Source organism: Somniosus microcephalus, chromosome 6, assembly GCF_052327205.1.
Source record: "Somniosus microcephalus isolate GS21.2 chromosome 6, FLI_Smic_1.0, whole genome shotgun sequence".
NCBI lineage: Eukaryota > Metazoa > Chordata > Chondrichthyes > Squaliformes > Somniosidae > Somniosus > Somniosus microcephalus.
In genome coordinates this window covers 276,814,952-276,838,159 of record NC_140992.1, presented here as the reverse complement: position 1 = coordinate 276,838,159, position 23,208 = coordinate 276,814,952, and the positions used below count along the sequence as shown (strand labels likewise).

Genomic DNA, 23,208 nt, shown 5'->3' with positions numbered 1-23,208 from the left:
CAGCTAAAGTAAGTTCAGCCACCTGAGTCTTTCCATGTAACTTGTCACCCTGGTCGCTCTACTCTGTGTTCTGTCCAATATATCTGTATTTCTCAGCTGTGGCTCAGTTGGTAGCAGCCTTGCCTCTGGGTCAGACGGTCGTGGGTTCAAGCCCTACTCTAGAGACTACAGACTTGAGACTGAGGGAGTGCTGCACTGTCGGAGGTGCCGTCTTTCGGATGAGACGTTAAACCGAGGCCCCATCTGCTCTCTCAGGTGGATGTAAATGATCCCATGGCTCTATTCTGAATAGGAGCAGGGGGAGTTCACCGCGGTGTCCTGGCCAATATTTATCCCTCAACCAATATCACTAAATCAGATTATCTGGTCGTTATCTCATTGCTGTTTGTGGGATCTTGCTGTGCGCAAAAGTGGCTGCCGTGTTTTCCTACCTTACAACAGTGACTACACTTTAAAGATAATTCATTAGCAGTAAAGAGCCTTGGGACGTTCTGAGGATGTGAAAGGCGCTGTATCAATGCAAGTCTTTCTGTTCTGTCCTCCTCATGACTATGATTCGACAGACAGCTAAACCCTCATCACCAAACAGGAGGCGTTGTTACTTTTAATCCAGTTTAATGACACGGGGTGAAACTACAAAGAGAGCAAGAAATTACAACATCAAATAAGGCCGATTGGTATTACAATCACGATCTAAATACACAAATTAAACCTAGGATAGTAGAATGAAACGTTACCACTATAACTCAACAGTTCTATTACAATTTGAGGTAAATCTGATACAACAATCAAAGGTCTAACACATGAATGCCAGGAGAAAGACTAATAGCCGGCTACATGGAAACTCCACAAAGCGCAATATTTTAACTCATCTGGCCACAAATATCAAGAAATGGTGACATAGATCAAACATAAAGACATCTGATAAAAGGCTACTTACAGACAATGCCAGTCAAAGGGGGAAACTGAGAAGGATGGCGTTAGATACTGTATACATCACCAGCCATGAATTTTGGGCTCCCTCGTGGTTGTGTTTTACTTTCACTTTCTCATCATGTCACATGACATAAATCAACAATAAGGAGGTAAGTAGTAAAACCACTAGGGGGAGACAAAACACAATACTAAAAGTCTCATAGGGGACATAACACTTTCGCTTTCCTCCAATTCTCCGATATCACTCCCTCACCTACTGAGCTCCTGAAAACACCAACTAGAACATCAACAATCGCCTCTTTCACTTTCCTGGAAAGTTCTCCGATGTGATTCATGTGGCCCAGGGACCTTGTGGGGCTCCAGCGTGTGTTTTCACAGTTTTACAGCCGGTGTATCGGCAGCGGTGCGTCCAGTTAAACTGTTTTCCGTTTTGTTCTTTTCCAATGAGGTGTTCTTCAGTCCAGTGGTGGATGGTGTCTTCTTGCCCAGAGATCCTGAACAACTGTTGGAGGCACAAGAGATCAACTCGGTCCCGTATCTGTTAGGAGTCAACAATCATGAATTTGGCTGGCTGTTGGCGAAGGTGAGATTAATTGAATCCTTCCTTTACCTGCAGTGCTGAGTTGGTGACCGCCAGTTTCTGGAAAGCTAATTGTCTGACTGTACAATGTGTGGGGAGCTGAATGGGAAAGCTCCCTTGCCTCCACATCTCCTGATCGTGTTGATTCCTTGCTCATGTACAGCATCAGTAGTTCCTCTAGAACCTCACCCAAGGGCCCATTTTTCATATGTGGGTCAAGGAGTGTCGGCCCGCGAGTGAGCCGGGCCCGCGAGTGTGTCGGCCCATCAGAACAAAAGAGCATAAGAAATAGGAGCAGGAACAGGAGGGGGCCATTTGGCCCTCGAGCCTGCTCCACCATTCAATAAGATCATGGCTGATCATCTACCTCAACTCCACCTTCCTGCACTATCCCCATATCCCTTAATTCCCTTAATATCCAAATATCTATCGACCTCTGTCTTGAATATACTCAACGACTGAGCCTCCACAGCCCTCTGGGGTAGAGAATTCCAAAGATTCACCAACCTCTGAGTGAAGAAATTTCTCCGCTTCTCAGTCCTAAATGGCCGACCCCTTATTCTGAGACTGACCCCTGGTTCGAGACTCCCCAGCCAGGGGAAACATCCTCCCTGCATCTACCCTGTCAAGCCCTGTAAGAATTTTGTATGTTTCAATGAGATCACCTCTCATTCTTCTAAACTCTAGAGAATATAGGCCCAGTCTACTCAATCTCTCCTCATAGGACAATCCCCCCATCCCAGGAACCAGTCGGGTGAACCTTCGTTACACTCCCTCTATGGCAAGTATATCCTTCCTTAGGTAAGGAGACCAAAACTGTACACAGTACTCCAGGTGTGGTCCCACCGGGCTCTATATAATTGCAGTAAGACGTCTTTACTCTTATACTCAAATCCTCTTGTAATAAAGGCCAACATACCATTTGCTTTCCTAATTGCTTGCTGTACCTGCATGTTAACTTTCAGTGATTCGTGTACAAGGACACCCAGGTCCCTCTGAACACCAACATTTCCCAATCTCTCACCATTTAAAAAATACTCTGCTTTTCTATTTTTCCTACCAAAGTGGATAACTTCACATTTCTCCGCATTATATTCCATTTACCATGTTCTTGCCCACTCACATAGCGTGTGTATATCCCCTTGAAGCCTCCTTGCATCCTCCTCACAACTTACATTCCCACCTAGCTTTGTATCATCAGCAAACTTGGATATATTACATTTGGTCCCCTCATTCAAATCATTGATGTAGATTGTGAATAGCTGAGGCCCAAGCACTGATCCTTGCAGTACCCCACTAGTTACAGCCCGCCAACCCAAAAATGGCACGTTTATTCCTACTCTCTGTTTTCTGTCCGTTAACCAATCCTCAATCCATGCTAGTATATTAGTGGGGCTACATTTGCTACCTTCCAATCTGTGGGAACCGTTCTAGAATCTATGGAATTTTGGAAGATGACAACCAATGCATCCACTATCTCTGTAGCCACCTCTTTCAAAACCCTAGGATGTAGGTGTGGTAAACCACTGTTTGTATTCCACTGTGTACATGCCTGGACATGCCTCAGCTGACTCCTCCCACAAGTCCTAGTATAAAGGTAACTGCTCCCCAGCCCTTTGTATTTCTGGACCGGTCAACCACTCGAGGCAGACCTTCATTCTTTTGTTAATAAAAGCCTTTAGTTACTCTCTTAACTCTCAGTCTTTTATGAGTAATTGATAGCGCATCAGTAGGCCATCGGGTTCAGGGGATTTATTGGCTTTCAGTCCCATTAATTTCTCCAGTATTATTTTTTTACTAATTTCTTTCAGTTCCTCATTCTCGCTAGAGCCTTGGTTCTCCACTATTTCCGGGAGATTTTTTGCGTCTTCTTCCGTGAAGACAGACACAAAATATTTCTTTAATTTCTCTGCCATTTCCTTATTCCCCATTATAATTCCTCCTGTCTCAGCCTGTAAGGGACCCACATTTACTTTCGCTAATCTTTTCCTTTTTACATACCTATAGAAGCTTTTACAGTCTGTTTTTATGTCTCTCGCTAGTTTACTCTCATTCTATTTTCCCTTTCTTTATCAATTTCTTGGTCCTCCTTTGCTGAATTCAAAAATCCTCCCAATCCTCAGGCTTAATGATCTTTTTGGCAACATTATAAGCCTCTTCCTTTGATCTAATGCTATCTGTAACTTCTTTTGCGAGCCACGGTTGGATCACTTTTCCTGTGGGGTTTTTGTGCCTTTAACGGAATGTATATTTGTTGTAAATTATGTATTAATTCTTTAAATGCTAGCCATTGCTTGTCTACCGTCATACCTTTTAATGTAGTTTCCCAATCTACCTTAGCCAACTCGCCCCTCATACCCACGTAGTTTGCTTCGTTTAAATTTAAGACCCTAGTTTTGGATTTAATTAAATCACTTTCAAACTTAATTTAAAGTTCCCATGAGTGAGCCGGCCCATGAGATTGTTGAACTTCTCCTCCGAAAGACGGCACCTCTGACAGTGCAGCGTTCCTTCAGTACTGCACTGGAGTGTCAGCCTGCATGAGATGCTCAAGTCTCTGCAGTGGGGCTTGAACCCAGGACCTTCTGCCTCGGCGTGTTGCCCACTGAGCCAAGGCTGACATATGTAAATGAGGCTGGCTCCCCGTTATGTTGTTGGACCTCCTGAGAAACGCCCCAGGCGTTGGCACCTGTTGCTCGAGGCTGCAGTGTACGGCACTTGGATGGTACGGCCCTCGAATAGAGCCACCCAGCCTACCTGCTTCTCAATGACTTTATAAGAACATAAGAAATAGGAGCTGGAGTCGGCCAGTCGGCCCCTCGAGCCTGCTCCACCATTCAACGAGATCGTGGCTGATCATCTACCTCAACTCCACCTTCCCGCACTATCCCCATATTCCTTAATTCCCTTAGTTCCCAAAAATGTATTGACCTCTGTCTTGAATATACTCAATGACTGAGCCTCCACAGCTCTCTGGGGTAGAGAATTTCAAAGATTCACCACCCTTTGAGTAAAAAAATTTCTCCTCATCTCAGTCCTAAATGGCCGACCCCTTATTCTGAGACTGTGACCCCGTGTTCTAGACTCCCCAGCCAGGGGAAACATTTTCCCAGCATTAACCCTGTCGAGCCCCTTAAGAATTTTATATGTTTCAATTAGATCACCTCTCATTCTTCTAAACTCTAGAGAATATAGGCCTAGTACTCTAGTCTCTCCTCATAGGACAATCCCCCCCCATCCCAGGAACCAGTCCAGTGAACCTTTGTTGCACTCCCTCTAAGGCAAGTATGTCTTTCCTTAAGTAAGGAGACCAGAACTGTACACAGTACTCCAGGTATAGCCTCGCCAATACCCTGTATAATTGTAGTAAGACTTCTTTACTCTTATACTCTAATCCCTTTGTAACAAAAGCTAACATACCATTTGCTTTCTTAATTGCTTGCTGTAGCAGCATGTTAACTTTCTGTGATTCACCCAGGTCATTCAAAAAAATTGTGCCTTTTTGTTTTTCCACTTCACACTTCCCCACATTGTATTCCATTTGCCATGTTCTTGCCCACTCAGTCAACCTGTCTATATCTCTGCAGCCTCTTTGCATCCTCCTCACAGCTTACTTTCCCACCTAACTTTGTATCATCAGCAAACTTGGATACATTACACTCAGTCCCTTCATCTAAGTCATTAATATAGATTGTAAATAGCTAAGGCCGAAGCACTGATCCTTGCGGTACCCCACTAGTTACAGCCTGCCAACCTGAAAAAGTCCCGTTTATTCCTACTCTCTGTTTTCTGTCCATTAACCAATCCTCAATCCATGTTAATATATTACCCTGATGCGCTATCAATTACTCATAAAAGACTGAGAGTTAAGAGAGTAACTAAAGGCTTTTATTAACAAAAGAATGAAGGTCTGCCTCGAGTGGTCGACCGGTCCAGAAATACAAAGGGACTGTGGAGCAGTCACCTTTATACTAGGACTTGTGGGAGGAGTCAGCCGAGGCATGTCCAGGCATGTACACAGTGGAATACAAACAGTGGTTTACCACATTCACCCCTTGTTTAAAATTGAGTCCGGCGGGGTGAAGTGTATTAAAAGTTAGTGTATTGGAGTCTCTCCGGAGGTCTTGTCTGCCGCTGTGATCGGCGTGGCGACAGCAGGGGTAGTGGAGCTTCCGGCGTCGAGTCCTGCGTGGGCTGTGGCACAGGCGTGTCGTCCTCGTAGATGTCGAGCGGGTCGCGGGGCCCAGGCCTGCCGTCTGCTGGGGCTGGATATCGGATCATGGGGGGGGGTGGTAGTGAGTAGTGGGTTACTGCGGCCCCCGAGGGTGCAAGGTCTCTTATGGAGACTGTGTCCTCCCGCCCGTCCGGGTATGCAATGTAAGCATACTGGGGGTTGGCGTGGAGGAGGTCGACCCTCTCGACCAGGGGGTCCGTTTTATGGGTCCTCACGTGCCTTCTCAGTAGGACCGGCCCTGGGGACGTCAGCCATGGCGGTAGCGATGTCCCCGATGTGGACTTCCTTGGGAAGACAAACATTTTCTCATGAGGGGTGGCATTAGTGGCAGTGCAGAGCAGTGACCGAATAGAGTGGAGCGCATCGGGGAGCACATCCTGCCAGCGGGAGGTTGGAAGGCCCCTAGACTTTAAGGCTAGCAGGGCGGCCTTCCAAACTGTCGCATTTTCTCTTTCCACCTGTCCGTTCCCCCGGGGGTTGTAACTGGTGGTCCTGCTTGTGGCAATACCCCTAGTTAGCAGGTACTGACGGAGTTCGTCGCTCATAAACGATGAGCCCCGGTCGCTATGGATATAGCTGGGGAAACCGAACAGGGTGAAGAGGTCGTTCAGACATTTAATGACCGTGGCACTGGTCATGTCCGGGCAGGGGATGGCGAACGGGAAACGGGAGTACCCATCAATAATATTGAGGAAGTACACATTGCGGTCGGAGGAGGGGAGAGGCCCTTTAAAATCAACGCTCAGGCGCTCGAAGGGGCGAGTGGCTTTTATCAGGTGGGCCCTGTCTGGTCTATAAAAGTGCGGTTTGCACTCAGCGCAGACTTGGCAGTTCCTGGTCATGGTCCTGACCTCCTCAATAGAGTAAGGCAGGTTGCGGGCCTTGATGAAGTGGAAGAACCTGGTGACCCCTGGGTGGCAGAGGTCATTGTGGAGGGCCCGCAGTCTATCGATCTGCGCGCTGGCGCAGGTGCCACGCGACAGCGCATCCGGGGGTTCATTGAGCTTCCCGGGCCGGTACAAGATCTCGTAATTGTAGGTGGAAAGTTCGATTCTCCACCTCAAGATCTTGTCATTTTTGATTTTGCCCCTCTGCTTGTTGTTAAACATGAAAGCAACTGAACGTTGGTCAGTGAGCAGGGTAAATCGTTTTCCGGCCAGCTAGTGCCTCCAATGACGCACAGCCTCCACAATCGCCTGGGCCTCCTTCTCAACAGCGGAGTGTCTGGTCTCCGGGCCTTGGAGGGTTCGTGAAAAGAAGGCCACGGGTCTCCCCGCCTGATTGAGGGTAGCGGCCAGGGCAAAGTCGGACGCGTCGCTTTCCACCTGGAAGGGGATGGATTCGTCCACTGCGTGCATGGTGGCTTTGGCAATGTCTTCCTTGATACGGTGGAAGGCTAAGCGGGCCTCTGCCGTCAAGGGAAAAGAGGTGGACTTGATCAGCGGATGGGCCTTGTCCGCATAGTAGGGGACCCACTGGGCATAATAGGAGAAAAACCCTAGGCACCTCTTCAGGGCCTTGAGGCAGTGGGGCAGTGGGAGTTCCATCAGGGGACGCATCCGGTCGGGGTCGGGGCCGATGACTCCGTGTTCCACAACACAGCCAAGGATGGCGAGGCGGTTTGTGCGGAATATGCACTTCTCCTTGTTATATGTCAGGTTCAGGAGTTGGGCGGTGCGGAGGAATTTTTCAAGGTTTGCGTCATGGTCCTGCAAGTCACGGCCGCAGATGGTCACATTGTCCAGATATGGGAAAGTGGCCTGCAACGCATTTTGATCTACCATCCGGTCCATCTCCCTTTGGAAGACGGAGACCCCGTTGGTGACGCCAAAGGGAACCCTAAGGAAGTGGTAGAGGCGGCCGTTTGCCTCAAAGGCAGTATACTGGCGGTCCTCAGGGCGGATAGGGAGCTGGTGGTACGCTGATTTCAGGTCAATGGTCGAGAAGACGCGGTACTGCGCGATCTGGTTGACCATATCAGCTATGCGGGGGAGTGGGTAGGCGTCCAGCAGGGTGTAGCGATTTATTGTCTGGCTGTAGTCGATGACCAGGCGCTGCTTCTCGCCGGTCTTAACGACCACAACCTGGGCTCGCCAGGGGCTGGTGCTCTGAGTGTGGAGAGGTTGCACCTGGTGCGCGGCGGGCAATTTGGGAGCTGCTGGCTGCGGACTATGAGTGGGGGTAGGGGTCCACCGTACGCCATCGTAACACTTTTAAGGTGGCACTGAAAATCTAACCCCAGCAGGATGGCAGCGCAGAGGTCGGGCAGGACCAGAAGTTTAAAATGATCGTACACGGTCCCATCTACTACGAGTGTCACTACGCAGTAGCCGCCGATGTCCGCCGACTGGGACTCGGAGGCCATAGAAATCCGCTGGTGCGCAGGCAGGACTGGGAGAGAGCAACGCCGCACCGTGTCGGGGTGGATGAAGCTCTCCGTGCTCCCAGAGTCAAAAAGGCAGATTGTATCGTGGCCATTTACCTTAATGTCCATTGTGGAACTGGCCAGCTGGTGCAGTCTCGCTTGGTCCAGTGTAACGGATGCCAGCGTAGGGGTCGGTGTGTCGCTGCGGGTATCAGATGAGGCGGTGTTGGGGGCCTGCTGCGTTCCGGCTGTCATCCAAGATGGCGGCGTCCATGATCCCCATGTGGCTGGAGGCGTCCAAAATGGCTGCTGTACCGGTGGTTCGCACATGGCCGGGGAGGCCCAAGATGGCGGCCCGCATGGCCCACACGCAGCGCTGCTGGGGTTCGGGGTGGCTTTGGCCCTGCAGACGTTAGTGTAGTGTCCCTTCTTCCCGCAGCCCGAGCAGATCGCGTTTTTCGCTGGGCAGCGCGCTCTGGGGTGTTTTGCCTGGCCACAGAAGTAGCATTTCTGGCCTTGGGGCACTGCTGCCTGGCCTTGGGACACTGCTGCGGTAGTTGGGCCGTTGCTGGGGTGTGGCTGGGGTGGCACGGCACTATGAGGCGGTCCTACCGTGTCCCAGGCTGTCATTCCCCGCGGCGTCCACGGTGCAGAGGAGTAGGCATCCATGCCCCGGTAGGCTGCATCCAATGATAGTGTGAGTTCAGAGGCCTTGTTGAGGTCGAGGTCACTCTGCTCCAACAGTCGCTGTCGGGTGTAATTGGATCTGTGGCCCGCTACAAAAGCGTCCCGGATAAGTTCCTCTGTGTACACGGCGGCCTTTACATCCTTACAACCACAGGCCTGGCCAAGCACAGACAGTGCCTGAAGGTATTCCACGGTCGATTCCCCAGGTTGTTGTTTACGACTCCCCAGAAGGTGCCTGGCGTACACTTCGTTCACTGGGCGCGTGTACTGGTCCTTGAGGAGCTTGATAGCGTCCGCGTACGAGGTCGCGTCTTGGATGACCGAGTACACTCGGTGGTTCACTTTGGAGGTCAGGACATCCAGTTTGTCCTCGTCCGAATTGATTGCTGCGGAGGCGGTCAGGAATTTTTCGAAACACTTAAGCCAGTGAGTAAACTTGGTGGATGAGTCCGCCTCCCGATGATCTAAGTCCAGGCATGCTGGTGTGAGGATCTTCTCCATTATAAAAATTTTGTTAATAAAATTGATGCGCTATCAATTACTCATAAAAGACTGAGAGTTAAGAGAGTAACTAAAGGCTTTTATTAACAAAAGAATGAAGGTCTGCCTCGAGTGGTCGACCGGTCCAGAAATACAAAGGGCTGGGGAGCAGTCACCTTTATACTAGGACTTGTGGGAGGAGTCAGCCGAGGCATGTCCAGGCATGTACACAGTGGAATACAAACAGTGGTTTACCACATACCCTGAATCCCATGAGCCCTAATTTTGTGTAATAACTTCTTGTGTGGCACCTTATCGAATGCTTTTTGAAAATCCAAATACACTACATCCACTGGTTCCCCCTTATCAATCCTACTAGTTACATCTTTGAAAAACTCTAACAGATTGTCAAACACTATTTCCCTTTCATAAAACCATGTTGACTCTGCCTAATCATATTACGATTTTCTAAGTGTCCTGTTACCACGTCCCGAATAGATTCTAGCATTTTGCCTACTACTGATGTCAGGCTGAATGGCCTATAGTTCCCCGTTTTTTCATTTTCTCCTTTCTTAAATAGCGGGGTTATGTTTGCTACCCTCCAATCCTTGGGGACTGTTCTAGAATCTAGGGAATTCTAGAAGATTAATATCTGTGCATCCACTATCTCTGCAGCCACCTCTTTTAAAACCCAAGGATGCAGGTCGTCAGGTCCAGGGGATTTGTCGCCACTTAGTCCCATTAATTTCTCCAGTACTATGTCTTTACTTATACTGATTTCTTTAAGTACCTCATTCTCTCTAAATCCTTGGTTCCCCATTATTTCTGTAATGTTCCAGACTTTGGTCTCTGAAGTTTGGTGGTGACATCTCACTGATGCCATTTCTCACACCCATCCCAACCCAAAAAGCAATGATGCCTTCAATGCGCCAGCAGCCCTTTACAACCTGCTGGTGCTAGAAATTCCACCCTTGGTGCATTACAAGCACATGATGCACTGGGGCCCGTTTAAAGGAAGGCTGCATAGAGTGACACCACAATTCCCGGCCAGAATGCAGGAGATGATTGGGTAATTCTCCCGCCAATCACGCCTGGAGACCGCACTGCTGTCAGTGACTGGGACTGATTTCACGCACATCATTTGTATTGTGTAACTATCCTCCTCCACGCACATCATTTGTATTGTGTAACTATCCTCCACTCACTGCATTTTGGTGGAGAAATAATCCTGCTTTTATTGGGAGTCTTTGCTAGTTTCGGCCATGAGTTCTGTTTGCTGTAGTTCGTACAGACTCTGTTTAAATAGACTCTGTTTGATGTGAGTCTTGCCATAAGTCCCGCCTCGCCTCCTGCTCATTGGCTGGCACAGTGCAACACATTGGCTGGCACAATGCAACTCATTGGCTGTGGTGCCAATACACACACCGTTAAAAGAATCGCACCATGGGCTGAGGTCGGCACCTTGGCCCCCAGGTGCGGCCAGTGCCCCATTCATGGTGGGCCCTGCCCTGCTGTTGAAGTTTGACGGCCGACTGGATTCAGGCAAACTGGTGAAACACACTCTAACCTTTGACCTTCATTGTTGTGTTTTTTCAACAGATGTTGAACCCGCCTGGCTGGGAGGAAGGAATGGACCGGGAGAGCTCAGTGTCTGTTTTTGAGACCATAAAATTGGTGAGGCCCTACACAACCTCGCCCCTTAGAGTTTGGAACAAACTCCTGCAAACCACATGTTTCCGTCTTCTTGTTAAGCCTCAGGCCAGTAATGCGATGGTCCGTGTTGACGATGGAAACTGTTTTCAGCAAACTGCCCTGCCCTTGACACACTGATAAAAGGGCAAGTTCACGACTGACTCTTCCTTTAATGAGGCTTCGTGTCCCCGGGTAAAGGAGTGGAGGCAGGAACTCTGGAGGTAGTCAGGTGGCGTGATGGGGGGAGGGAGATTGTGCGGACGGGTGAACGCGATGGGCCAGATGGACTCCCATATCTGTATTGATTCTCATTGGCAGGATGCACGAGTGGTTCCTAACCCAACATTAATAAATGTCCTGTTATGCCTATGGCAGGAGATTTGCTGGATGTTGGATTACCAGTGCTTTGAATAACAGGTTTACAAAACTATCTCCTCAGTTTGGAAAAGAGACTATGTGAGGACCTAATTTGCAAAAAGATCAAAAAAATTGTGATGGAAAGGTTCAATTCCCTGGGGCTGGAGTTAAACACTGGAGGTCTAGAGTAAGATGAGATATCGGGAGGAATCCAGACAGAAATAGATTTGTGCAATCGTTATCCAGGGACGGACATTGAAGCAGACAGTGTACGTGGGGCAAGAGGCAGCTGAAGGCTTCACTGGAGAGAGATGGGATTGCAGGGTGTGTAGAGGGGGAGTAGGCGGGATGGAGATCTATCAAAACGGGGGATGAGCTTCTTGGCCGGTGTTGCGACTTTACCCGTTGTAAATAAAGTTCACCCTCTTGCTCCGTGGATTCTCTTTGTTAGACTAACTGTGGCTCCATTTGCTCAATTCTGAGTGTTCAGGTTAACGAAGACGGTCACCTTCAGCAGGCCATTGATGAATATATGGGAGACACGCAGGACAAGATCGAGATCCGAGACCGTCACCTTGAGCTGGTGGGCGATGTATTTATGTTGGTGCCGACTATCCAAGCTGCCAGATTCCACAGAGGTGCAAACTCCAAGGAAAAATTCCCTTTCTCTCACACACACTCACTCCTCTTTTGTGATTTTCTATTCCCTAAACCCTCCCTCCAGACTTTTATTTATTCATTAATGAGATGTGGGCGTCGCTGGCAGGGCCAGCATTTATTGCCCATCCCTAATTGCCCTTGAGAAGGTGGTGATGAGCTACCTTCTTGAACCGCTGCAGTCCGTGTGGTGAAGGTGCTCCCACAGTGCTGTTAGGGAGGGAGTTCCAGGATTTGGACCCAGCGACGATGAAGGAACGGTCGATATATTTCCAAGTCAGGATGGTGTGTGACTCGGAGGGGAACTTGGAGGTGGTGGTGTTCCCATGTGCCTGCTGCCCTTGTCCTTTTCGGTGGTAGAGTTTGTGGGTTTGGGAGGTGCTGTTGAAGAAGCCTTGGTGAGTTGTTGCAGTGCATTTTGTCGATGGTACACACTGCAGCCACGGTACGCCGGTGGTGGAGGGAGCGAATGTTTAAGGTGGAAGATGGGCTGCCGATCAAACGATCCACTTTGTCCTGAATGGTATCGAGCTGCTTGACTGTGGGAGCTGCACTCACCCAGACAAGGGGCATTGTGCCTCCCGACCATGGTCCTTTGGTTGATCATGAATTCTCCTCCATCGAAGAGGGTGAGGCGGTATGGGGCACTGTCCTCTCCCAGTCCGCTACTGAATCACATTAGCCGACTCCCAGAGACAGAACAAACCCGTCTCTCCAGCTCGTTGAGTCCTGTCCCGATGCTAAAGCCTCCCTCCAATGGGCAATTGGGAGCTGCATTGGCTACTGGAAGACTCCGGGTCATGAACACTGTCCAGTGACCCCTGGGTTAGAGAGAGGGGAATCAGCCAGGGTTCCTGCTCCTCATCACCATCTAGTAAACCCTGCTGGAAATCTAGTGAACACAGAATGGGACTCGGCTGTGATGCCCTCTTTGGTCGAATAGCCTGCAAGCGCTCCCTATTCCATGCGCACAAGAAGAATGATCACTTTGCCCGGATGTGAGGAGGCCGCTGGTACACATGGAATCACACAGTGCAGAAAGAGGCCATTCGGCCCATCGTGCCTGTGCCAGCTCTTTGAAAGAGCTCTCCAATTAGTCCCACTCCCCCCTGCAATTCTTTCCCCTTCAATATTTCTCCAATTCCCTTTTGAAAGTTACTATTGAATCTGCTTCCACCGCCCTTTCAGGCAGCGCATTCCAGATCACAACAACTTGCTGTGTAAAAACATTCTCCCCATCTCCCCCCTGGTTCTTATGCCTTAAATCTGTGTGCTCTGGTTATAAATCTTCCTGCTAATGAAACCATTTCTCCTTATTTACTCTATCAAAACCCTTCATCAATTCGAACACCTCTATCAAATCTCCCCTTAACCTTCTCTGCTCTAAGGTGAATGATCCACAGGATTACATGGGATCTATGGCACAGAAACAGGCCATTCGGCCCAACCAGTCCATGCCGGCCTTTATGCTCCACTCGAGCCTCCTCCCCTCTTTCCTCATCTAACTCTATCAGCGTAACCCTCTATTCCCTTCTCTCTCATATGCTTGTCTAGCCTCCCCTTAAATGCATCGATACTATTCGCCTCAACCACTCCCTGTGGTAGCGAGTTCCACATTCTCACCACTCTCTGGGGAAAGAAGTTTCTTCTGAATTCCCTATTGGATTTCTTGGTGACTATCTTATATTGATGGCCTCTAGTTCTGCTCTTCCCCACAAGTGGAAACATTCTCTCTGTATCCACTCCATCAAAACCTTTCATAATTTTATAGACCTCTATTAGGTCACCCCTCAGCCTTCTCTTTTCAAGAGAAGAGAGACCCAGCCTGTTCATCCTTTCCTGATATGTATACCCTCGCATTTCTGGTATCATCCTTGTAAATCTTCTCTGCACCCTCTCCAGTGCTTCTATATCCTTTTTATAACATGGCGAACAGAACAGTACGCGGTACTCCAAGTGCGGTCTAACCAAGGTTCGATACAGGTTTAGCATAACTTCACTACTTTTCAATTCTATCCCTCTAGAAATAAACCCTAGTGCTTGGTTTTTTTTTATGGCCTTGCTAACCTGTGTCGCTACTTTTAGTGATTTGTGTATTTGTACTCCGAGATCCCTTTGTTCCTCTACCCCACCTAGACTCGCACCCTCCAAGTGATAAGTGACCTCCCTATTTTTCCTCCCAAAATGTACTACCTCCCATTTATCTGTGTTGAACTTCATTTGCCAATTATTTGCCCATTCTGCAAGTTTATTAATGTCCTCCTGTAACTTGTTGCAGTCCTCCTCAGTATTGACTATCCCCCCCAATTTGGTGTCATCCGCAAATTTAGAAATTGTGTTTTTGATTCCAAAGTCTAAATTGTTAATGTAAATTGTGAACAGCAGTGGTCCCAGCACTGATCCTTGTGGAACACCACTACCCACCTTCTGCCACTGGGAATAGCTACCCTTTACCTCTGCTTTCTGTCCTGCAATCCATTCTGCTACTTGTCCCCTGACTCTGCATTCTCTGACCTTGTTAATCAGTCTATTATGGCATATGAATGGGACTAAAGGTGGACAAGTCCCCTGGACCTGATGTCCTGCATCCTAGGATCTTAAAAGAAATGGCTGCAGAGATAGTGGATGCATTGGTTGTAATTTACCAAACTCCCCTGGATTCTGAAGCGGTCCCAGCGAATTGGAAAACCCCAAATGTAACGCCCTTATTCAAGAAAGGAGGGAGACAGAAAGCAGGAAACTATAGGCCAGTTAGCCTAACATCAGTCATTGGGAAAATGCTGGAATCCATTATAAAGGAAGTAGTAGCAGGACATTTAGAAAATCATAAGACAATCAAGCAGAGTCAGTCAGCATGGTTTTATGAAAGGGAAATCGTGTTTGACAAATTTACTAGAGTTCTTTGAGGATGTAACAAGCAGGGTGGATAAAGGGGAACCAGTAGATGTGGTGTATTTGGATTTCCAGAAGGCATTTGATAAGGAGCCACATAAAAGGTTACTGCACAAGATAAGAGCTCACAGGGTTGGGGGTAATATATTAGCATGGATAGAGGATTGGCTAACTAACAGAAAACAGTGAGTCAGGATAAATGGGTCATTTTCTGGTTGGCAAACTGTAACTAGTGGGGTGCCACAGGGATCAGTGCTGGGGCCTCAACTATTTACAATCTCTAATAATGATAAGGGGCCGAGTGTACTGCAGCCAAATTTGCTGATGATACAAAGATAGGTGGGAAAGCAAGTTGTGAGGAGGACACAAAGAATCTGCAAAGGGATATAGATAGGTTAAGTGGGCAGAAATTTGACAGATGGAGTATAATGTGGGAAAATGTGAGGTTATCCACTTTGGTAGGAAGAATAAAAAAGCAAATTATTTAAATGGAGAGAGACTACAGAATGCTGCGGTACAGAGGGATCTGCGGGTCTTTGTACATGAAACACAAAAAGTTAGCATGCAGGTACAGCAAGTAATTAGGAAGGGAAATGGAATGTTGGCCTTTATTGCAAAGGGAATGGGGTATAAAAGTAGGGAAGTCTTGCTACAACTGTACAGGGCGTTGGTGAGACCACACCTGGAGTACTGCGTACAGTTTTGGTCTCCTTGCATTGGAGGCAGTTCAGGGAAGGTTCACGAGGTTGATTCCTGAGATGAAGGGGTTGTCTTATGAAGAAAGGTTGAGCAGGTTGGGCCTTTACTCATTGGAGTTTAGAAGAATGAGAGGGGATCTTATTGAAACATATAAGATACTGATGGGGCTGGACAGGGTGGATGCAGAGAGGATGTTTCAAAATAAGGGGTCGCACATTTCAAATGCAGATGAGGAGGAATTTCTTCTCTGAGGGTTGTGAATCTTTGGAATTCTCTACCCTAGAGAGCTGTGGAGGCTGGGTCATTGAATATATTTAAGGTGGAGATAGACAGATTTTTGAACTATAGGGGAGCCAAGGGTTATGGGCAGCGGGCAGGAAAGTGGAGTTGAGGCCAATATCAGATCAGCCATGATCTTATTGAATGGCGGAGCAGGCTCGAGGGGCTGAATGACCAACTCCTGCTCCTATTTCTTATGTACCTTATCGAAGGCCTTTTTGAAAATTCAGATAAATTACATCTACTGCATTACCCTTGTCTACTCTCTCTGTTACCTCTTCAAAAAATTCAATGAGGTTGGTCAAGCAAGACTTTCCCTTTTGAAATCCATGCTGACTATTCATTATTATATTTTTGGTTTCTAGATGTTCTTCTATTTTCTCCTTTAGTAGGGATTCCATTATTTTTCCTACCACCGATGTTAAGCTGACTGGTCTATAATTCCCTGGACATGTTATATCCCCCTTCTTGAATATAGGTATTACGTTAGCTACCCACCAGTCCTCTGGCACTACAGCTTTTTCCAAAGAATTATTAAATATGTGTAGTAATGCCTCTGCTATCTCTTCCCTAGATTCTTTTAAAATGCAGGGATGCAATCCATCCGGACCAGGGGTTTTATCCTCTTTGAGTTTGATCAGTTTATTGAATATATCCCCTTTTTAAATTTTAAAAGCACTTATCCCAGCTCCTCCAATCTCTCCACATAATTTGAGTGATTGATCTTTCTGTCTGCTCTCCTCAGATGCCGGGAACTCTGTTTTTCTGTACGAGTTTCAGCATAGGCCGAGCGTATATGCAACCAACCGTCCGGAGTTTGTAAAGTCTGACCACGGCGATGAGATTGGATTTGTGTTTGGCGCCGCCTTCTGGACTGGTGACGTTGTTTTGTTAGGTGAGAAAATGCGCCAGAGATTCGCTGTTTGTTTTTTTTGCCACATCTCCATTTCCTGTTCGACAGTGCAGTGCGCTCTCCTTTCTGACTGACATCAGGAGCTGGGGTTTAACGGGTACCGGTGCTGCAATGACGCCCTGGAAAGAAACCTCGCGGCAAAAATACACTGCTTGGTTAACTCAACACAGCCGCTGGATAAATATCCGGTCAGGGTGGGAATTGAAAGCAATAAGGGTGAGGAGGGACACAGAGAGTCAAATGGTCACGGTGTCAGCCGCGGATCAGTGATCGCACTCTCGCCTCTCAGTCCGAAGATTGTGGGTTGTACATTTTTCTACAATGGTAGTGTTGTTACCAAGGGTGTCCGGGTAACCAAGGCCAGTGAGGCAGCGTTATTGGTGCTGGAGTGTAGTCTGTTGCCCTCTGTGTCTGACTGCACTTCCTGGTATTGGTAACCAGCTGGTTATATTTAGAATCGGGGCCGATTTTAACCCCACTCGCTCAGCAGATACCAGGCAGGCAGTTAAAATCGCTCGGGGTCTTACCACTCCGAAAGCCGCCATGATCGCAACACCTGCAATTTTACCCTGCTCTCCTAAGCAGGCAGCAAGGGCAGGCGCCCGGAGACAACAGGGTCCTTCTTTACATGTGCCTGCTGCGGCCCGATGACATCATTGAGACCTGACTGTAATTGTAACTCCAGCCTGAGCAGGGAATCCACCTGGAGTTAAAATCTTACTGCACAGAAGGAGGAGGCCATTCGGCCCATCGTGCCTGTGCCGGCTCTTTGAAAGAGCTCTCCAATTAGTCCCACTCCCCCTGCTCTTTCCCCAGAGCCCTGCAAATTTCTCCTTTTGAAGTATTTATCCAATTCCCTTGTGAAAGTTACTATTGAATCTGCTTCCACCGCCCTGCCAGGCAGCGCGTTCCAGATCACAACAACTCGCTGCGTAAAAACATTCTTCTCCTCTCGCCCTCTGGTTCTTTTGTCAATGACCTTCAATCTGTGTCCTCTGGTTAGTGACCCAGTAACTCATTAATGTGCGTTCAGTCAGTGACAGTCAGACAATACGCTCACAGGCAAAGTTTCACTTATTTAGAGTTTAATCCTCCAAATAAGGCGAAGTACTTGCAAACTAAGCGAGTTTAGCCGGGAAACGATATCTATCGAGTGTCCGGTTCTGGAGCTCGACCTTCCCGTGTCGAACCTACAGGTTCCAGGCCAGCAGGCGGCACAGCTCGTTCTCGTCTTGTTCATGTGTAACTCACATCTTTAAACTGGAGCCTAGTGCAGGTTGGCCAATCCGGCTTACGCATTCCAGGAGCTTTCATCACATGACCTCTGTCCCGCCACCCCCCCCCTCCTGCTCCCTCCCCATTGGTCGCCCGACATGTCCATCCTCGCGGCGCCCCCATCTGCCCAGCCAATCGGAAAGCGAACAGACTCTTTGTCACCCCATTGGATGGTTCGTGACTCTGTCAAACAGCCGTTTCTTTCCCAACTTCATCATTTGGTCAAAGTGTTGATAGAAAATGATTTTTTTTTAAATGTTCTGATGATTTTTCTCCCGGTTTTTGCTCCCAGCAGTGTCCGGGAGACTCCAGGACAAACACGGAGGGTTGGTGACCCCTAGGGTAGTGCTGATGGGTAATCTACAATAATTCAATTCATTGGGATGGGTGAAGATCATCTCACAAGAACATAAGGATTAGGAGCAGGAGTCGGCCATTCGGCCCCTCGAGCCTGCTCCACCATTCAATGAGATCACGGCTGATCATCGACCTCAACTCCACTTTCCTGCCCGATCTCCATATCCCTCGATTCCCCTAGAGTCCAAAAATCTATCGATCTCAGCCTTGAATATACTCAACGACTGAGCATCCACAGCCCTCTGGGGCAGAGAATCCCAAAGATTCACAACCCTCTGAGTGAAGAAATTCCTCCTCATCTCAGTCCTAAATGGCCGACCCCTTATTCTGAGACTGTGACCCCTGGTTCTAGACTCTCCAGCCAGGGGAAACATCCTCCCTGCATCTACCCTGTCAATCCCCCTCAGAATCTTGTATGACAATGAGATCACCTCTCATTCTTCTAAACTCCACAGAATATAGGCCTAGTCTACTCAATACCGCCTTCTATCCTTCTTTTCTCCACTTTCTCAGTCCTCTTATCTCCCTTTGCCCAAGGTCACCAGGTCGGGTTAAAAATAGATCTTAAGTGGGTCCCACATGGTGCAATGTATGGATTCTCTCAGGGTCTGGGACACGATTGTAGTTGGGTACAAAAAGTAATCAAAATGGAATGTTAGCCTTTATAACTGGAATAGCTGGAATATAAAGGGGAGGAAGTTTTGCTGCAGTTATACAAAGCCCTGGTTAGACCACACCTGGACACTGTGTACAGCTCTGGGCATCACACCTTAGGAAGGATCTATTGGCCTGGGCTGGAGGGCAGTGCAGATTCACCACAATGTTACCAGGACTCCCAGGGTTAGATTATGAGGAGAGATTACATAAACTAGGCTTGTGTTCCCTGGAATATAGAAGGTTCAGGGGTGATCTGATTGCGGTTTTTAGGATTTTGAAAGGAATTGATTGGGTAGACAGCGAGAAACCTTTTCTGCTGGTGATGGAGTCGAGGACAAGGAGACATAACCTTAAAATCAGAGCCAGGCCGTTCAGGAGAGAAGTTGGGAAACACTTCTTCACACAAAGGGTGGTAGAAGTGTGGAACTCTCTCCCACAAGACACAGTAGATGCCAGCTCAACTAATCATTTAAAATCTGAGATCGAAAGATTTTCATTAGATGAGTATAAAAGGATAAGGAGCCAAGGCGGGTGGATGGAGTCAGGTTACAGATCGGCCATGATCTCATTGAGTGGTGGAACAGGCTCGAGGGGCTGAATGGCCTCCTCCTGTTCCGATGATAAACATGCGGGTGTTACCTGCCTTTAGTGAGGGCCCACATTAGTGCAACAGAGAGCAAATGCAGCAAATGCTCTGCTGTCCAACCTCTGCTGCTCTACAAACAAAACCGATTCACCCTTTCCTACCCGTCTCTCCTTATAGTTTGCAAACAGCAAAACACTGCGGATGTTGGGAATCTGAAATAGAAACAGAAAATGCTGGAAATCCTCAGCAGGTCAGGCAGCATCTGTGGAGAGAGAAACAGAGTTAACGCTTCAGGTCGATGACCCTTCGTCAGAACTGGAAGAATCCAACATTCTCTGTTTTTATCTCCTGATAATGATCTCATTCTTCCTGCAGGAAATGTCACTGAAGAGGAGTTGGTTCTGAGCAGAACAGTGATGGCTTACTGGGCTAACTTTGCTAAGAAAGGGTAAGTGAGGTGTTCGTATCTCAATCATCAGGAAGGGTGAACAGGCTGGGGATCTTTCCTGGAGAGAAGAGAAGGCTGAGGGGTGACCTGATCGAGGTCTTCAAAATGAAGAAAAGGGTTCGATAGGGCAGACGTAGAAATGTTTCCACTTGTGGAGCAGACCAGAACTAGAGGTCATAAATATAAGATAGTCACGAATAAATCCAATCGGGAATTCAGCAGAAATCCCTTTACCCAGAGAGTGGTGAGAATGTGGAATCACAGAGAGTGGTCGAGGTGAATAGTGTAGATACATTTAAGGGGAAGCTGGATAAACACATGAGGGAGAAAGGACGAGAAGGTTATGCTGATGGGGTGAGATGAAGAGGGGTGGGAGGAGGCCCGTGTGGAGCATAAACACCGGCACGGACCAGTTGGGCCGAATGGACTCTCTGGTTGTGACAGAGTTCAGCACACTGACCTTTCACCTCTGCAAAGTTTGTGTAGGAGGGGTAATTGCCCTGTGACCCCTTTCCTGTGAAAATTGTGTCCTGTCCCTTTTTTATAAACACTTGAAGGTTTCTCTGCTCCAAGGGTCAGCCATGGCTCAGTGGGCAGCACTCTCGCCTCTGAGGCCAAAGGTCGTGGGTTCAAGTCCCACTCCAGGGACTTGAGCACAAAAATCCAGGCTGACACTCCCAGTGCGGTACTGAGGGAGTGCTGCACTGTCGGAGGTGCCATCTTTTGGATGAGATGTTAAACCGAGGCCCCGTCTGCCCCCTCAGGTGGGTGTATAAGATCCCATGGCTACTATTTCGAAGAAGGGCAGAGGAGTTATCCCCGGTGTCCTGGCCCAATATTTATCCCGCAATCAACATCATTAAAACAGATTATCTGGTCATTTATTTCAGTTGAGTGCGAGGGGGTGAGCTCTGTCCTGTGTTTACTCCACACCTACACAGACCCAATTTCCAACAGGGATCACTGATCGTGGGCAGGGGCAGGAACTCTGGGTGTTCCTCATCCCCCTTCTCCCTCCCCACCCTTTCTCTCTCTTGCCCCCCTTCCCCCACTTTGCCCCTCTTCCCCTTTCTCTCCCCGCCATCCCCACAACCCAGGAACACCAGGGCCCATCAGAGAACCCCCTCCTGCTCACCTCCCTGAGATCAGCCAACTCAGTGCAGAGCCGGGCTTGAACCCGGGATCTTTCTGGTCTGTGTGACTTGGGACCACAAGTTTTGTGTGTTTGCCCACTGAGCTATCAGGGGGATGGGGGTATTGGGGGGCGGTGGAGAATGGGGTGGGGGGGGGGGCGTGGAGAATGGGGTGGGGAGAAGGTTCTGGCGATCCAGGGCCGAGCGGACTGTTTCTTGTGTCCCTAACGTGTGAAATTGCCTCACTTGCAGGGACCCTAACGGAGAAGGGCTGATATTCTGGCCGGGTTATGACCACAGTGAAAGCTACATGCAGCTGAACCTGGTGCCGGAGGCCGGGAGGAAGCTGAAGGAACACAGGGTGAGATTCTTTACCGAGACCCTGAAGCAAAAGGATGGGAAGGAGAGCGAGCAGAAGGCGACAGATGATGAACACCAGCGGATAGAACTCTAACCTCCAGCAACCAGCTGTTAAAAGCCCCCCGCTTAAACAATCTCTCACCCATCTCCAAATCACAGGGCTGGGATTCATTCTGAAACATTCATTTTTCTGTCTATCTCTGCCTCCGGGTTTCCTTTTTCTTCCCCGAATGTGCTTCCTCTTGATGTCTGGGGCGTTTCAGACACCTGATTGTGCGAAATGGGACCCCTATGAGACATCAGTCTAGACAATGGGTCGGGCGAGTACCAGCAATCCCCCATGTGTCTCTGTGCTTGCTGCGGGAGCTCCGGTTTGCTCCCCGTGATTCAGCATTGCGAGTCAGGTAGTGACGTGGTTAAATCACCGGACTAGTAATCCGGTTAAAACCTCAGTTCAAATCTCCAATCTTGGCACTTTTCAGAATTTGTATTCAGTTGTTTAAAAATCTGGGAAATAAAAAGCCGGGTCTCGGTAAAAGTGACGGCGAATCTGTCGGTTTGTTGTAAACTGGTTCACTCATGTCCTTCAGGGAAGGAAACCTGCCGTCCTCACCCGATCTGGGCCTATAGGTGACTCCAGTCCCACACCAACGTGGTTGACACTTAACTGCCCTCTGAAGTGGCCCAGCGAGACACCAGCGGTTCAGGAAGAAGGCCCACTGTTAGATCCGTGGTTCAGTGGATAAATAATCACACGGATGCTGTACATAAACAAATAACAGGTCTTTACTGGAGGAGGGCAATCTCTAGACTGGAGTACAGAGGCATGCGCACAGCTTATATACCGTTGTGGTTACTGCCGGTACTACAGTATACAGGAGCTGTAAAAAGTAGTTCTGACTTAAAGCACATACACTACAATTCCTCCCTTTTTAGATTAATAATACCCCCTTAATATTCAAATAACAATTACATTTTTACATGTACATTCAATAACAAAAGTCCATTTATAGATTCAGTCTTTGGGGCGGCTTCCTGACCCTTTCGGGATAGCGCCTTTCCAGAGGTTCTTGTTCTTGGTGCAGAGGCGATTCTGACCCCCTTTCATCGGGTAGTTCATCGGGTTCCACTGCTACTGGGTCTGAAGTAGATACTACCGGTATGTCGGGTTCATCCCCAGGTACTCGAGACATGGGGTTGACGCATTCCTGTGATGCTAAGATCTGATCGACGTGGCGTCTCACAATGTTCTCCCCGACATCCACTGTGTACATTAATGGCCCCTGCCTTGTACATATTGTTCCGTGTTGCCACTTCTCTGTTCGATAGTCCCGGGCCAAGATTGGTTGCCCTACATTGAAGCTCCTTGTCGGCTTCTCGTTGATGTGCTAGACTTGTTTGTCCTCAACATTTCTTCGCACATTTGGTCTGAGCAAGTCCAGACGAGATCTCAACCTTCAGTTAAAGAACATCATGGCCGGGGTCTGGTTGGTAACTGCATGTGTCGCGTTTCGGTAGGCTAATAAGAAATTGTCCATCTTATGCTGTAGTGGAATTTCCTCATCGCACATGGCCTTTATCGCCTTCTTAAAGGTTTGTACGAACCTCTCAGCCAATCCAT

At 48.4% G+C, this 23,208-nt stretch overlaps 1 protein-coding gene across 6 annotated transcripts in view; it reads left to right on the top strand.

The window, feature by feature from the left end:
• Positions 1–22,129, top strand: part of LOC147116742 (fatty acyl-CoA hydrolase precursor, medium chain-like) — a 54,204-nt gene extending 32,075 nt beyond the window's left edge. For all 6 annotated transcript variants that reach the window (XM_085991876.1, XM_085991873.1, XM_085991874.1 and 3 more), the window contains exons 8-13: positions 1,385–1,519; positions 10,882–10,956; positions 11,822–11,969; positions 16,604–16,753; positions 20,022–20,094; positions 21,480–22,129. In XM_085991876.1, the coding sequence (XP_085848002.1) occupies positions 1,385–1,519; positions 10,882–10,956; positions 11,822–11,969; positions 16,604–16,753; positions 20,022–20,094; positions 21,480–21,681 (783 nt within the window). In that variant the 3' untranslated portion in view covers positions 21,682–22,129. The remainder of the gene's footprint in view (positions 1–1,384; positions 1,520–10,881; positions 10,957–11,821; positions 11,970–16,603; positions 16,754–20,021; positions 20,095–21,479) is intronic.
• The last annotated feature ends 1,079 nt before the right edge of the window (positions 22,130–23,208 follow it).